This window comes from Podarcis vaucheri, assembly GCF_965113315.1.
Source record: "Podarcis vaucheri genome assembly, chromosome: 5".
Lineage (NCBI taxonomy): Eukaryota > Metazoa > Chordata > Lepidosauria > Squamata > Lacertidae > Podarcis > Podarcis vaucheri.
In genome coordinates this window covers 101763840-101780745 of record NC_138763.1, presented here as the reverse complement: position 1 = coordinate 101780745, position 16906 = coordinate 101763840, and the positions used below count along the sequence as shown (strand labels likewise).

Genomic DNA, 16906 nt, shown 5'->3' with positions numbered 1-16906 from the left:
GTCTCTCTTTATGGTGTTCTGTATACTGCCTATGTTTTTGGTGTAATAAGAGAGAGAAGAACACTTGTAATGTGGGTTGGGGAAACTGTAGAATATTGGCCAGCTCAGAAAGTGGTAGTGGGAAATCGCAGTTTGGCTCCTTGGTGTTTATGCTGTTGGATCCCAAAGGTTCCATCTTGTCTCCCATAGCATGTATTTGAAGCTGCTGAGTAAGATTGTATGAAGATTTGGAGTGAGGAACCATCACTCTGCTGATGGCACCCAGCTCCTTTTTGTTGGGACTCAAGTGAGATAGTAGACATGCTGAAACAACATCTGAAAGCAATAATGGATTTGATGAGGGCCAATAAAATGAAGTTTAGTCCAGGTGAGACATTGTAGATGTTTCACCTAACCAGGGAGATGATGTTCAATCTATTCTGAATGAAGTTGCAAACCTTCTAAAATATTAGGTTCAATGCTTGGTGGTTCACGTAAGGGTGATACGTAAGTTGCAACCCCTTTATCAGCTAGCATGGTCATAGTGGCCCGTGACCTGTTAACCTCCCAACTTGATTACTACAAAGTGTTATACATGGGGTTGCATTTGAAGAGTTACCAGAGTCCAGTTAGGCTGGGAACGAGTAGAGAATATAGTCAAGGGACCCAAGGGACTGCCATTTTCACAGATACCTGCCTGAGTCCCTCATTTATCATCAGAAGTCTACATTCAGGTCCACGCACCATCTGATGGCAGATGAATAGTGACTGGGAACAGGGTTTTCTCATTTGTAAAAACTCATATATAGAATTCCTTCTCCAAAGAAGCTCACCTGACACCAGCTCTGAGTCTTCTCAGCTCCACTGCCCATACTTCCAACATGTTTTAGAATTATCTTTATAAATCTGCTGTATTTCTTGTTTTTATTGTAGCATAAGCTTTTGGGGACTAAAGTCCAATTCACCAGATGCTTGAAATTTAATCCTCAGTTGGCAGGTGTATATACATCTATAACTAGAGCAAAATATAATTAGCCATTTTTCTGATTTTTGTGTGTAACTGCATATTATCTATATCCCTAACTTTCACCATTAACTTTGTGAGTGTGAGTTCTGTTTTTCATTTTTCACTTCATTCTTTAATTTGACGGTATCAGTCTAATGGGCATGTGTCTGTCTATAGCTTATAGCTGATAATTGCTTTGTTTATTCATTTTGAACATTTATTTTACAAATTAAGGAATATGAAATGGATTGGGGGGAAATTTTATGTGCCAGCTAAAACACAGTATTCCAATTTTCAAACTACTGTGCACTTTATAGTGAGGATTTCAGCATTATGAGACACTGTGGTCCGTATTACTGGAGCAACAAAAGTGGGATATTACCACATTTCAAGGGCCCCATTCACCTTATTGTTCATCATGTTTTTCAAGAATAAACAAAATACTGCCAAGGTTCTGAAAACCCGTTTGTAGTACTTATATTACTCAAAATGATTCCCAGCTTTGATTTATTACACCTACACCAGAAAGGTCACCCTAGCACTTAGGCACCCTATCTTTCCTGATCACAGCCTTCCCAGCAGCCCTACGTTTTATAAAAAGCAGGAAGAGGTTAATTGCAAGCTCTTGGGCAGAGGACGGAGGGTGACAGGAGAAGCGGGGGCAGCTGCAGTTGTACATTAAAGTTTACAACTTTTGAATGGTCAGCAGAGCACAACATGGGCAGAGGACATCATTCCAAAAACTGCTTTGTTGGATGCAAAGTACTGATGGGTGAGCTCTCCCAAACTAGCTGTAGATCAACTAGGAATTTTGTTATAATCTTATAATTTGTTATAATTTATGGTTCAGTTGGGAGATATTTTTCCTATCTATTAGTGATCATTGCTTTTAGTTTGTTACTGCTGATTTTAATGTTTTATTTCCTTGAGCTGTGTTGTATGGATTCTTCTACTTTGTGTGTTGCTTTGAGATTATTTTTGTAAAATGATCAATAAATAAAATAAGTAATAATAATAACAACCAGTAATGAGCCAAGTTCCCCCCCGGAAAAAAAAAAATCTGAACAAAAATTATTTTAAGTCAATGTAATCCATGGTTTGACAAAATGAACTTCCCCATCCCTGAAAGATCTCACTGCCCGCCCACCCAAGCAGCAGGATAATACAGGGAGAAGAGACTGAGAAGGCTTGTTGCTTCCCCTTTATCTTCATCTCCCAGGCAAGCTGTGCAGCCAATGGGCCAAATGTGCTTCGATTTTGTAGTGCAGCATTCTTCTGGTCAGTACCCCACGCACATGAAGAGGGGAGGACAGAGTCAAACCTATCTCCTCTCTTCTGTCAATCACTGCTATTTTCCAGAGAAAGGGAGAGGGTGTTTTGGGAAGTAGTAAGGATTTTAGAGGGACGTGGATTTTTCAGAGGGACACGGGTGGCGCTGTGGGTAAAACCTCAGCGCCTAGGACTTGCCGATCGCATGGTTGGTGGTTCAAATCCCCGCGGCGGGGTGAGCTCCCGTCGTTCGGTCCTAGCGCCTGCCAACCTAGCAGTTCGAGAGCACCCCCGGGTGCAAGTAGATAAATAGGTACCGCTTACCAGCGGGGAGGTAAACGGCATTCCGTGTGCTGCGCTGGCTCGCCAGATGCAGCTTGTCACCCTGGCCACGTGACCCGGAAGTGTCTGCAGACAGTGCTGGCTCCTGGCCTATAGAGTGAGATGAGCGCACAACCCTAGAGTCTGGCAAGACTGGCCCGTACGGGCAGGGGTACCTTTACCTTTACTAAGGATTTTAGAGAGACAGCACAGATAGTAGAGGGAAGCTGGGAATTCTTCTATGGCTTGGATTTTCTATTCTTTTAGCAATGGATAGAAGAGATGACAACTATCGCAATATATGAACGGTTTACTTTTAGATGCAGATTGTGCACAGATAAATACAATTCTATTTGGAATGCATTTTTAAAAATTATCATGTCATGTAAGTAATTTCACATTAGTTGCAATAACTGCATTACTTGTATACCTATAATTTGTATTGTATCACTGTTTCAAATATTTTTTTCTTTCCTTTCACTTCATTCTCTCTCTTTCTTTCTTTCTTTCTTTCTCTCTCTCTCTCTCTCTCTCTCTCTCACACACACACACAAGCTGTGTAACGCATGTTTAGATCTCTGAAATAAAAGTAACAGTATATGTTAATGCCAAAGTCCAGCAATGGGGGGTGGTGCAAGCTCCTTGTTTAGCGGGGCAGCTGCTTTCCCCCTGCCTTAGACCAGCCTGGTTTACCAGTGTTTACTCTTGGTCTGTGTGCACTACATTTCTGATCTGCTCTAGATTCCACATAGACTTGTTCCTTCTTTTGTTGGCTTTAATTGCTGCAAGGAGCATCAGTTCTAGAACCGAGCCTAATCATTTTACATTGCTATGCTTTTGTAGCCTTTCCTATGCTATGTGTGAAAATAAATAGTACAAATGATAAACTAACCTCAGTGAGACATATACACAAGCTCCTAACAGCAGTTTGTGCTCTGTTTTTCTGCAGATATTTTATTGAACAGATTTTAGTATTCTGTAAGAGCACTGGCAACCATATAAATGCTCACTTAACGCTTTCACTTTCTCATTTCAACCTTTTAGAATACTGAAGTGAGTGATACGGTAAAGACAGTGTAACTGTCTTAGATTGCATTTTAAGCATCTCATTGACAGTTCTGTGTTTAAACACTCGGCTGATGTCTGGGAAATTTACATTAACATTGAAAAGGAATACACCTTATTAAATAACTTATAAACTGTTATATCTAAGCATCATTGAATAATAAAAGCTAGCAATTAAATTAAACATTAAAATATCAAATAAATACTACAACCCAACACCAATATTAATAGGAAGGAAAACGGTGGGTGTGGGTGTATACGTACACACATGGGAGAAAAATTGTCTTGGCTCAAAAATATACCTCCATTTTGAAACTAGACCAATTTACTTAAAAGAAGGTGTCACTGATTTCAATATAAGTTACTTCCAAGTACATGTGATGAGGATAACAGCTTTCCATATCCAATATTACATTTATAGTGGTCAGACAAATCATTTTCTAAGAAAATTGACTAACGTATACTACCTTACTTGGTATAACCTCCACTGAACTAAATTGGACTTGCTTCTGACCAGTGATGTGGGTTTTCTAGAAAAAAATCAATTGGGATATTTTCTGGGGGGAAATCCCTGGGCAAATTCAGGCAGAGCTAAAAACACTGAAACTGCCATACTTGTTTAGTACTGCATTTGCAATCTGCCCCATTCGTTGTTACTAATGGACTTTTGCAACAGATTTTTTTTCAACAACAAAATAAAGCACTGGATAATTTACCTCTCCACATCACTGCTTCTGACTATAGACATGTAAAGGATTTTTAAGAGAGTAACTATGGGATGTACTACATGAGAAATCTTCTCTACAATCCTTATATGGAGGCCATTTACTGGTGCTGTTTCTGAACTACATCGCTAACCTACAGTTAATTACTATTAAAATAAATGCCATTTTATGATTATGGTATGGAAATGAGTACCTAAAGAAATGGCACTATCCAAAAAAGTTGAGAGGGGGATTTAGTCAAAAAATGAGAATAGGTAGAGAGATACTTTTGAGAAGTTGTGCATATTGCCTTTAAAAGCAAACAATACTTAGTTCTGACCCTACAAGAGCCATACACTAGCACAAAAAAGGTGTTGGAGATAATTTAACAATTTGGCCAGGTAGCTGGATTTAAATTGAATAAACAAAAAACTAAAGTCTTAGGGAAAAACCTGACAGATATGGAGAAGAATAAGTTTCAAGAAGAGACGGGTTTGATGGTGGTTAAGAAGGTGAAATACCTAGGGGTTAATTTAACATCTAAAAATTTGAATTTATATAAGGACAATTATGAAAAATGTTGGTTAGAAATTAAAAAAGACTTAGAAATATGGTCAAATTTGAGATTATCAATGTTAGGCCGAATTGCAGTAATTAAGATGAATGTATTGCCTAGAATGTTATTTTTGTTTCAAACTTTGCAGATTATTGACAAGATGGACTGTTTCAAGAGGTGGCAGAAAGATATTGCGAAATTTGTCTGGCAGGGCAAAAAGCCCAGAATAAAATATAAAATATTAACAGATGCAAGAGAAAGAGGGGGATTTGCCCTGCCGGACTTAAAATTGTACTATGAGGCAGCAGCATTCTGCTGGCTGAAAGAGTGGATGCTCCTCGAGAATACAGATATCTTGGACTTAGAAGGTTTCAATAATGCATTCGGTTGGCATGCATATTTATGGTATGACAAAATCAAAGTGCATAGTGCCTTTAAAAATCACATTGTAAGGAAAGCGTTGTTCAATGTTTGGATGAGATATAAAGATCTGCTGGAAAACAAAACCCCTAGATGGTTGTCACCCTTAGAGGCGAAGGCCCATAAGAAAGTTAATATGGAGGTCGGATGGCCAAAGTATTGTGAGATTTTAGAACAGGATGGAGAGAAACTGAAATTAAAGAGCCATGAGAAACTAAAACCCAAAGTACAAGATTGGCTCCACTATTATCAAATAACGGAGGTTTTTAAACAAGACAGGAAAATTGGCTTCCAGGTGGAAAAATCAAAACTCGAGACAGAACTGCTAGAACCCAATACTAAGAATTTGTCAAGAATGTATAACTTGCTGTTGAAATGGAACACACAAGATGAAATAGTTAAATCAGCTATGATTAAGTGGGCACAGGACATTGGTCATAATATTATGTCTGCTGACTGGGAAAGGTTGTGGAACACCGGAATTAAATTTACGGCATGTAGTGCCTTAAAGGAAAATGTGATGAAAATGGTATACAGGTGGTACATGACCCCAGTTAAGCTAGCAAAAATTTACCATTTGCCTGACAATAAATGCTGGAAATGTAAGGAAACTGAAGGTACTTTTTATCATCTTTGGTGGACATGCCCGAAGATTAAGGTCTTCTGGGAGATGATATATAATGAAATGAAAAAGGTATTTAAATATACCTTTCTTAAGAAACCAGAGGCCTTTCTCTTGGGCATTGTCGGCCAATTGGTGCAAAAAAAGGATAGAACTTTCTTTATGTACGCAACTACAGCAGCAAGAATACTGATCGCAAAGTATTGGAAGACACAAGATCTACCCACCGTGGAAGAATGGCAGATGAAAGTGATTGACTATATGACATTGGCGGAAATGACGAGCAGAATTCGAGACCAGGGAAAGGAGACTGCGGAAGAAGATTGGAAGAAATTCAAGATTTATCTTAAGGACTACTATAAACTTGATGAAGTTTAGAATGTCGAGATTCTATAGAGAGAAAGGGTTGCAGTAATATAAGATTAGAATAAGAAAGGACTATGACGAATTAGAGTTGGAAAAAACATTTATAAGTTGCTATAAAATTTGGACATGAGGATGCAGAAAGGGGAGGTATGGGGAAGTCCGAGGAAAGAAGTTTATGAAATGACATTATGAAATTATATTTGTTTGTTTGTTTGTTTTCTTTTTTGTGTTTGTCTGTTATAAAAACTTTTGTAAAACTAATAAAAAATATTATATAAAAAAAAAAAAAAATAAAAGCAAACAATACTTAGATTTTGAAATGCGGTAGATGGCAGGAGACAAGGCATGAAAGCCTGCCTGGGCACACTGCTTTGCGACAAGTACCACCTGGTGGCAAATACCCCCTTTCAGGTGATTAAGAGAGTTGTGGTGGGGCAGCTGCAGGGACTCTTGCGTATTTCAAGCCCCAACATTCTGGGTTCAGGCCTGATTATGGGACTGAATTGGCTTTGGCTGACCTGATGGATGGCCTTTATTGGGAGAAGGAAAGGAGGAGCGTGACGCTGTTGTCTTTACTCGATCTCCCAATGGTCTTTGATCTTGGTGAGATGGTTATTGGAGGCAAGGTTTTACAGTTCAGATCTTATATCAGTTTCAGAGAATAGTATTAGATGATTGTTGCTCAATCTCCTAGCAGTTGTGCTGTGGGGTGCCATGGTCTGCCACCTTGTCAGCAATATGAAGCCATTAGGGGGTTGGGAGCAAAGAGTCATCAGTAGAGTGATGCTATCTACCTCTAAGATGTCAAGCAGGAGAGGTCATGCTTGCAAGCCATGTACCTGTTGCCTGGACTGTGGTGGGTTGGATGAGGAAGAACAAACTACTTCTGAATGCTGACAAGACAGAGGTGTGAGGGTGGGTGGTTCCCAAGTCTGGGTTATTGCTCAGTTGTTCATAGTTCGCAGGTCCTCCTGGATCCATCTCTGTCCCTGGAGGCCCAGGTGATCTCAGTGGCTAGGAGTGCCTTTGGCCAGCATCAGCTGGTGAGGCAGCTACGGCCATTTCTGGACCTGGATTATCAGACTGCTGCTGGTAACTAGATTACCTCAATGTGCTCTGTGTAGGTTTGCCCTTCAGTTTGGTTGAGAAGCAGCAGCTAGTGCAGAATTCAGCAGGTGAATTGCTCACTGGGGCAGACTAGTATCACCATGCTACACAAGTGCTGAAAGAATTGGACTTGCCAGTTCAACTGAGCTAAGTTCAATATTTTGTTTCTGGTGTACAAAGTCATACACAGCTTGGGACCAGGATACCTAAAGGACTTTCTCACCCGTTATATACCCAATCTATATGAACTTATCAAGAGGTCAATACAGGAATCAGGCCTTTAGGGTAATGGCACCTGCTCTTTGAAACTCCCTCCCATTAACTAACAGGCAGGTACCACCTCTGTTGCCTTTTGGTTCCTAGGGCCTTCCTTTTAAAACAATCCGTTTTAGTGTAGATATTCATCCCAGTCTGCATCTGTGTTGGATTTGAAATTGTTTTTAATATTTTGAATTGTATTTAATTTTCTGTATATATGGAATTGTTTTTAACAGCTGATGTTTTTACTGTGAAATTACTTTGAGCTATTTTATGGGAAGCCATTTATAAAAAGAATAAAATAAAATAAATAAAGTTGGGCAACACTTGGAAGAATGCTTGGAAACTTCTGGAAGAATGTAATAAGCAAACACAAAGAAAAGGGACACAACTATGAAAGAAGGACAGTTTGATAGGCATTAAAAGATGAGAAAAGGATTTCTGAGGCTAGAGAAAATGGCAGAATATATTTGAATATGAGAGGAACCAAATCTAAGAAAGTAATAAAAAAAAGTTGTAAGGGGAGGGTTAAATAATGCAATCTGGGATGCAGCAAGAATATGTGGGAAAGGGTGAAAGCTCTTGCCATATGGTGTCAATTATTCCTTCAAACAAATTAGCAAGATCACAGACATAAAGAGAGCAGGAGAAGGAGGGAGGAAGAGGCACATGGGGTGGTTTATTGAAAACAAGAAATTCTTTCAAGGAATCTGGGTAAGTTTTTATATGCTTAGTGTAAATAAATTGTATACTAATTAAAACCCCAAGAACTATTTGTCTGATATTTAAAACCGTATCCCACTAAAAGAGCATGCACTCTCCTACCAACAATAAGGAAACAGCAAAAGAGAGAAAAATTCTCTACTATAGAACCCGTATGAAGTAAATCAACATGTTGTCTTAAATGGCATTCCAGCTAAAACCGCAGAATTCATATATTGTACCACATACAACTTTTAGAGTATTTGAAGGGAAAGCACTCTTTATGAGTTTCTGCCAGGAACAGGAAAATCAAATGAGTAACTAAAAAGCTAACTTTAGGACTACGGTACTAAACAAGAAAGCTGGGGAACTGTTCTAATGTAACCTTTCACACTAACAGAATCATTATGCATTCAAGAGAGGGCCAACAAGAAAGTGGAAACAGGGCAAAGGAAGAAACAACATTTCCTCTGCCATTTCCCCCTGCTGCCAATACACTACCTTCCTTCAACTTTCTTTCCTCACCACTGACTAAGAGGGAAGAGAAGGTGACTGACCTCAAAGGTAGCCAGCTAGATGTGCTCTTTCCCTGTGGAGGACTCCCTGGTCCTGAATGGGGTAACTGTGCCCCTGAAGGACCAGGTGCGCAGCATGGGAGTCAATTTGGACTCACAGCTGTCCATGGTGGCGAAGGTCAAATCTGTGTCCAGGGCAGCTGTCTACCAGCTCCATCTGGTACTCAGGCTGAGACCCTACCTGCCCGCGGACTGTCTCGTCAGAGTGGTGCATGCTCTGGTTATCTCTCGCTTGGAATACTGCAATGCACTCTTTGTAGGGCTACCTTTGAAGGTGACCCGGAAACTACAACTAATCCAGAATGCGGCAGCTAGACTGGTGACTGGGAGCAGCCGCCGAGACCACATAACACTGGTCTTGAAAGACCTACATTGGCTCCCAGTACGTTTCCAATCGCAATTCAAAGTGTTGGTGCTGACCTTTAAAGCCCTAAACGGCCTTGGTCCAGTATATCTGAAGGAGCGTCTCCACCCCCATTGTTCTGCCCGGACACTGAGGTCCAGTGCTGAGGGCCTTATGGTGGTTCCCTCACTGCGAGAAGCCAAGTTACAAGGAACCAGGCAGAGGGCCTTCTGAGTAGTGGCGCCCGCCCTGTGGAACGCCCTCCCACTAGATGTCAAAGAGAAAAACAACTACCAGACTTTTAGAAGACATCTGAAGGCAGCCCTGTTTAGGGAAGCTTTTAAAGTTTAATAGACTATTGTATTTTAATATTCTGTTGGAAGCCGCCCAGAATGGCTGGGGAAACCCAGCCAGATGGGCGGGGTATAAAGAATTTATTAGTAGTAGTAGTAGTAGTAGTAGTATTTGTACCGCATCCATCTGACTGAGTTGCCCCAGACACTCTGGGTGGCTTCCAGCAAATATAAAAACATAGTAAAACATTAAACCTTAAAAAGCTTCCCTATACAGGGCTGCCTTCAGATGTTTCCTAAATTTTATATAATTACTCATCTCCTAAACATCTGAACTTGGCTCAGAGCTCTGAGTAGATGACTGGCCTCCCATAGAGTCCTTCTGGCTGACAGTTCTTATACTGCAATAGAATTAAAGCCACACCTTGGGTAGCACATACTGCTAGAGATGCTTCTTCATAACAATTGGATTGGAAAATGGCCATTATGATACTAATTTCACTCACCATCCACGATCTTTTAAACAGTTGGGGCTGTACTCCCATTAACTTGGATCAGTGAAAATGATTTCCCATCTGATTCCAATTAATCACCCCCAAAGGACTGCAATGGGGGGGGGGTAATGGGGAGGAGAACAAAAATGGGGTTGGGCTATGGATAACACATGCTCCCCTAATCCTAATTTCTCTCTTAAACTCTGAGTTTAGATGATTACATGGGTGGCTCTGCTTATCCTCTTGTCTACTTACTTACTTACTTACTTACTCACTTCTTTCCCCCCGCATTTTCCCTGACAAGGACTCAAGGTGGCTTACATAGGGGAAGTCTTCAGTTTTCCCAAAGAGGACTCCTTTATTTCTTTAACAAACTAGTATTTTTCTGCTTCCCTCATCTGTGAGCCACTCTGTTTTATTGCCCTATTCTGCACAGTCCCTTCATACTATATTATTTATTTATGTTAAAAAATTATATACCACCATCGCATGTATAATATCAAGGTGGTGTACAATGATTGAACTAAAACATAAAACACTAGAAGACCAGTACAAAGTAACTCTGACAATGACTGGCTGGTAAAGAAAATTTAAACAGCTGCATAAACCTGTCAGCCTAAAAAGGATCTTCAAGAGACACCTGGAAGTCCATAGCAAGGATGCCTGTCAAATCTCTGCTAGAAGAGATGGGACTAATGACTCTAAGTACTATGGGGGAGTGTGTGTGTGTGTGTGTGTGTGTGTGTGTGTGTGTGTTTTTAAAAGTAAACATTCCTGCTTGAATGGCTAGCTGAAACAACTTTCAGGAAAAGAATACTAGAAAACATAATTGTCCTGGTCAGCTCATAGAACTGTATTGCACAGGGCTGGATTAAATGGCCACAGAACAAAGGATCTGTGGCTGGAAACTGAACATCGGTAGGCTAAATTTTGATAGGGAGCAAGGAAATGGCCAGAGCCTTGATCTCAATCAGGCTTCCTCAAACTCAGCTGTCCAGATGTTTTTGACCTACAACTCCCATGATCCCTAGCTAGCAGGACCAGTGGTCAGGGATGATGGGAATTGTAGTCTCAAAACATCTGGAGGGCCGAGGTTGAGGAAGCCTGCTCTCAATGGTTGCACAACCCCACCCTGGTGATGGGATGAGGGGCCTAGCCACCCTCCCAGACAGAGAGTGGGACAAACTCCCTCCACTGGCAATAAGTGGTGAAACAGCATTTCCCGCTAGAGAATGGGGAAAAGCAAAGGTGTCCTTTTTACTTTCCTTCCTCCTAAAACATCCCCATATAGCACACCCACCCCCTCACTCCAGAGTACTCACGAAGCAAATTATTCTTCCCCTCCACCAACCAGTGTTAGAAACTCAGTTGTATAAGCTGGGTGCCAAATGGCTCCTTAAACCAAGGATACAGTCACCAAAACGGAATGTCTAGTTCCCCTTTGGGGGCAAGATGGCTCTGGACTGACTGTGATTGATTAAACATCTGGCTATTTCAAATGACAACCTTGAGCTAGGTTAAGAGCTCTGAGAACGTCAAGAAGAAAAGTCACTTGATCCAGGCAGGGACAGTCCAAATATATATTGGCCACCTCCTACCTCTTTTTCTTAATGGTGACTGCTCCTTATCAGGCTGCACAGAAAAAACATTTTGGTTCCAGAAATTTATTCCCTATTGTGCAGATAAAATATAACTGCTAGAATTCTACAGGATGAGGTATTAGTGTCTGAAAACAGTCCAGATCCAAAGATCCCGAGGCGTGCACCTCCAGATGGTGGAGAGGTCATCCTGGCACCCAGGCATCTTCACTTGGTCGCAAGTGGTCAAAAGCCAGGTGCAAAATGTGCCTGGCTAATTTTGAACACTACTCCAAACCTCCGTTTCTTCCCTTCCTCAACTGACACCCTCACATTTTGTATCTCAACTTCTCTCAACCACACACTAAACTGAATGACACATAAGTTGCCAAACTTCTGATTCTTTTATACCTTTATTCACCCCTAGACAAAAGTCAAAGGTGCCCACAGAAAACAATGGGGGGTAAATCAGAATTTTAGTGTAGTTGTGACTCCTCAACAACAGGGAACAGCAAATGTAAATGGTATTCTTTGGTATTCATTGTGTACCTGGAAGTTCCTTCTTCAAGCAATGATATCTTACTCTATTTTTCCCCACACTCTTTTCCAGACATGCCAATATGTTTCTCATTGGCCCTATTTTAGATCCATTCCCTGTTGGCACTCACCAACCGAATTTGCTGTTAAAGGAAGAACTGTATTCAGCCCCATGTGCGAAAATGCCCTCGATGTTTAATATGCCTAATGCACAGGGACACAACATGATATGAAACAGAAAACTGACTTTAAATTCTACACATCATCACTGTTCAACACTGAAACAGGGGCTAAATTGTTGCCTTGCTAAAGCAGTTTAAAGGAGCAGGGCATAATCTCTGATCACATCCAAACTACCCATCTGAATATTCCATCATAATCTAATGTGGATGCAGAAAGGATTTAAGACTCAAAATGCTTTCTGTATTGTTCGACCTGCTGCACCTCTCTAATTCCATCTGCTGCAAAGCTTTCCATCATTAAAGCTGGTCACTGATATATATTCGCATATATACAAATTCACACATCATTATACCAGTTAGGCTAGCCTTCTAATGACAAGAGGCTCAACAGTGCTAAAAATATACATCACTCATCATTTTCTTGCTTTGCTTAAAATAAGTCTTAACTCATACCACTGCTTCAATCAGTTCATGACATATGAAGTCTATTGTGTTCATTCATACCAAAAAGAACTTTTTCATCCTACGTGCTTACTTTAGGACCATTCATTTTAACGGGGTCTAAATATATTCAATGCTATGCATGAATCTCAGTTTTCAGCCATTTTTCCTATTCTTTTGAGAGATAATTCAGGAAAATATCAGTCAAAGTGGAAATCCATGATTCATGGGAATAGTGGGGCGGCCACTCAGTGAAGCAAAACTAAAGCTTATACTTTAAACGCCTACTCCAAACAATACAGGAGTGCATGTAGATTACTGCTTGCTTGCTTGCCCAATGGAAGAGAATTTCAGTGAACAATGCCAACAGTTCCTACAAAAGGCATCTGCAGCTCTAGCCAAGGCAGCAACTACATGCCCGTGCTTTGCTTTGTTTGGATTTCAGGACTGCAGTGCAGCTGAGCCACAAACAGAAAAATTATCAGCCTCTGGGGTAAATAAATGTTTGCCATGTTTGCAAGAGTTGCTATGCAAATCATCAAAGGTTCAACTGTTGAGTTGCAGCAAAGTTTAAAAATTCAGGAAGCAAAAATTCGTGACTTCAAACTGCTGCTTCTCACAGCTGAAGCACACAGTAATCTGATTTTGTCATTGTGCTGATCACTTACTTCAACACCAAGACAAAATTAATATTCATAATTCTCAGAAGCAAAGGTATGGTTTTATTCACTGGTTAAATGAAACTAGCTTTAGAAATTATTTGTAACGCTATACTCACCTAACCACTCATTGAATTTTTTAACTTCACTAGGCAGTCCCAGTTCAGTAAAATCACCAGCATGTATTAAAACATCACCATATGGCATTTGGATAGGATCTGTTCTGGAGTGAGTATCAGATACACAGACAAAACGTGTGTATCCTGGAGGCTTAGGAGCATCATGTGGAACAGGATCCACCCTATGTAAAAAATATTGAGGAATTATTACAAAATGTAATCACATGACTGTGTTTTTCACACATCTAGTTTGCAAATCCAATACACTCTCACCATGTATATGACACAGCAATTCAGAATAGTCAAGCAGACAAGCAGTACATTTTTCAGAGTTTTCATAATTGTTGGACAAAATTGTTGTAAAAATAAATCATAAATGTTTATTACTTTATAGCTATTTTTTCCTTACTGCAAATGAATAAATACCTCTTCTTGTTGAAGTTCAGTTAACATACCATTTAGAGAAAACCTTTAAATATATTTTTCAAATACATTTTTTTCAACTTTTCACAATAGTTAAATCAATAACAGGCTTATCTGTAGTGATATTAATTTGGAGAGAGAACAGTTTACATGATCTGGATTGCAGATCTACAGATATTTTGAGTGTTGTGCTGCAATCCTAATCCCACTCACCTATCAGTAAACCTGATTTAATTTAAGTGGTCTTACTTCTGAGTAGACATGGTTAGGATTACAGCCTAAATAACCAATTCTGTAATATTTACATTAGCATAGATTCTACATAACTGAAATGTCTGTAAGCTTTCAAGGAAAACCAGTCTGAAAAAGCTCAAGAAAAACAGCTGTTTAGCCACAGGTACAGAGGTTAGGTCTGGGCGATATAGAGAAACTTTGCCTGAAGCCGGTTTAAAGATAAAATTGTGAGAGCGATTTTAGAATTTCCTATCAGGCAACGTTTCATGAATCCCCAGTGCCATTCCCAGCCAGCACTGCGCACTTCAGACAGTCCACTTGATGACCCCCTGGTGCTTGGCCACACCCTCCCTCCGTAGCCCAGCCACCAGCCTCGGGAATGGGGCTTGCCTGCCTGCTAGCCAGTGACTTCATTTTTCCCCCTGGCCATACAACCACTGGCAGGCTGTCCCCTCCCTTGGTTCCTCCTTGCACTGAGTAGAACGGTGGCTCCTGGTAGCCGCCGCTTGCACAGTGAGACTATCATTGGGGCGGTTCCGGAGAGACCGGCGGCTCCATGGTGCCATGGCATGCAGCGCGCCAGCTGATGTGCTCCACCCAGGGTGGCGCTGCCGGCCTGGCCTCACCAGGAAGAGGCAAAAGATGTGCATCTCCGTGGCTGGCGATATATTACAATGTTGGAAAGCAGATATTGCCCAGTTGTAACAGAGATCATTTGAAACACAAACATAAAAATAGGGTATAAATGGAGTTGTGTCTACCAGCAGCTGATGAGGCAGTTTGCTGTTGGAAATCTTGCTTGCACTGCCACTGCAATACAATCTAGGGGCAGATCACATCCTTACTGATAATTGTCAGGAGACAGCAGTGGGGAGTAGGGCTTAGTCAACAGCCTGGAAGCTTATTGTTGGCCCTGGCTGAAGTCAGCAACCTGCACCTGTGCCAGATGACAGCGAGCTGTCAGCAGCCACATACCTGCAGAATTCTGACAGAGCCACCAGCACTATCCACTGCCAGCTCCCAATGGCTACTGGAAAGGCATGCTTTCCTCTTTCTCTCAATTGCCCCATAGCAATGCTTCACCAGCCATTTTTTGTTAAGTTTCATATGCACATGTTGCAATACAATATAAACACTTAATGCTAAACTATCTAGCATTGTGTACCTTTGCATACAGTATTAAGCCCCCAAGTTTCACAGTGCAACTGGATGGTAACTACTTCATATAAGTTAGATATAATGAAACATACCCTTTTCATAAATCAGTCTAGGGCAGTCTATTTCCTAGATATTTTCATGATCCATAACATAGTCCAAAAAGTAGTTCCAGAAGTCAGCATTTTAAAGGGAACAACAAAATATGTGATCATGAAAAAGCCAGCCAGAACATAAAGAAAAACCAGGCTTGAACCCAGATAGGGTGGCAAAAAAATATCAATACAGATATACAAAGTGTGGCAGAACTAGGTACTGGTAGTGTCAGGTTTTCTCAGTCCAAATTTTCCAAGAAATCATCAGTCTTTTGACTCCACTCTCTAGGGTATTTTTGCTCAGCAAAAGGAGACACTGTGCACAGTAATTTGCCTGCAATGTTCCAGTCCCAGTTCAGGCTACCATTAAGACATTTCAGATTAAACTTAGTATTTATAAAGCACTTCACATAAATTATTTATTATTGTACACAATAAATGAATAATAAATTACCAACTCAAAAAAACCCTTGCAGAACAGGTAAGGTAGATGGGCCAAATATTCTATGAAGATCTTTGAGGCAATTTCAGAGGTGAAACTGTAGCTGAAAGTAATCTCCCTTTGTCTTAAAGGTAAAGGTAAAGGTACCCCTGCCCGAACGGGCCAGTCTTGACAGACTCTGGGGTTTGTGCGCCCATCTCACATCTATAGGCCGGGGGCCAGCGCTGTCCGGAGACACTTCCGGGTCACGTGGCCAGCGTGACAAAGCTGCATCTGGCGAGCCAGCGCAGCACACGGAACGCCGTTTACCTTCCCGCTGGTAAGCGGTACCTATTTATCTACTTGCACCCGGGGGTGCTTTCGAACTGCTAGGTTGGCAGGCGCTGGGACCGAGCAGCGGGAGCGCACCCCGCCGCGGGGATTCGAACCGCCGACCTTTCGATCGGCAAGCCCTAGGCGCTGAGGCTTTTACCCACAGCGCCACCCGCGTCCCCCCCTTTGTCTTACTTTCCCACTATAATTACTTGTGTATTGTGGGGGTGCTGGCAGTGCCCTAAGTGCAATACAGTGGTACCTCTAGTTGCGGACACGATCCGTTTCAGGGTGCTGTTCACACTCCAAAAAGTCCGCAACTAGAGCGGCGCTTCTGCGCAAGCGCAGAGTACGATAGAGCGCTTCTGCACATGTGCAAAGTGCGTAGAATGCTTCTGCGTGTGAGCAAAGCGTGGATGCTTCTGTGCGTGCGGTGACAGGTTTGCCGCATTTGCATCCCAAAAAGCCGCAATGTGAAGCAAACGCAACAAGAGGTATGACTGTAAATCAGTTGACTTAATATCCTTAATCCTTCCCTGACTGTTCTGAATGGGAAATTGCCAGCTCTACGATATGGTGAGAATAAAACATTGCTCCCCCCTCCCCGTTTAATCCCCACAACAACCCTGTGAGGTGGGTTAGGCTGAGAG

General features: G+C 41.3%; 1 protein-coding gene across 3 annotated transcripts in view; it reads right to left on the bottom strand.

The window, feature by feature from the left end:
* The window catches only part of MPPED1 (metallophosphoesterase domain containing 1), a 91010-nt gene that overhangs the window by 51808 nt on the left and 22296 nt on the right, over positions 1-16906 (bottom strand). For all 3 annotated transcript variants that reach the window (XM_082223303.1, XM_082223304.1, XM_082223305.1), the window contains exon 4: positions 13596-13777. In XM_082223303.1, coding sequence (XP_082079429.1) covers positions 13596-13777 — 182 coding nt within the window. The remainder of the gene's footprint in view (positions 1-13595; positions 13778-16906) is intronic.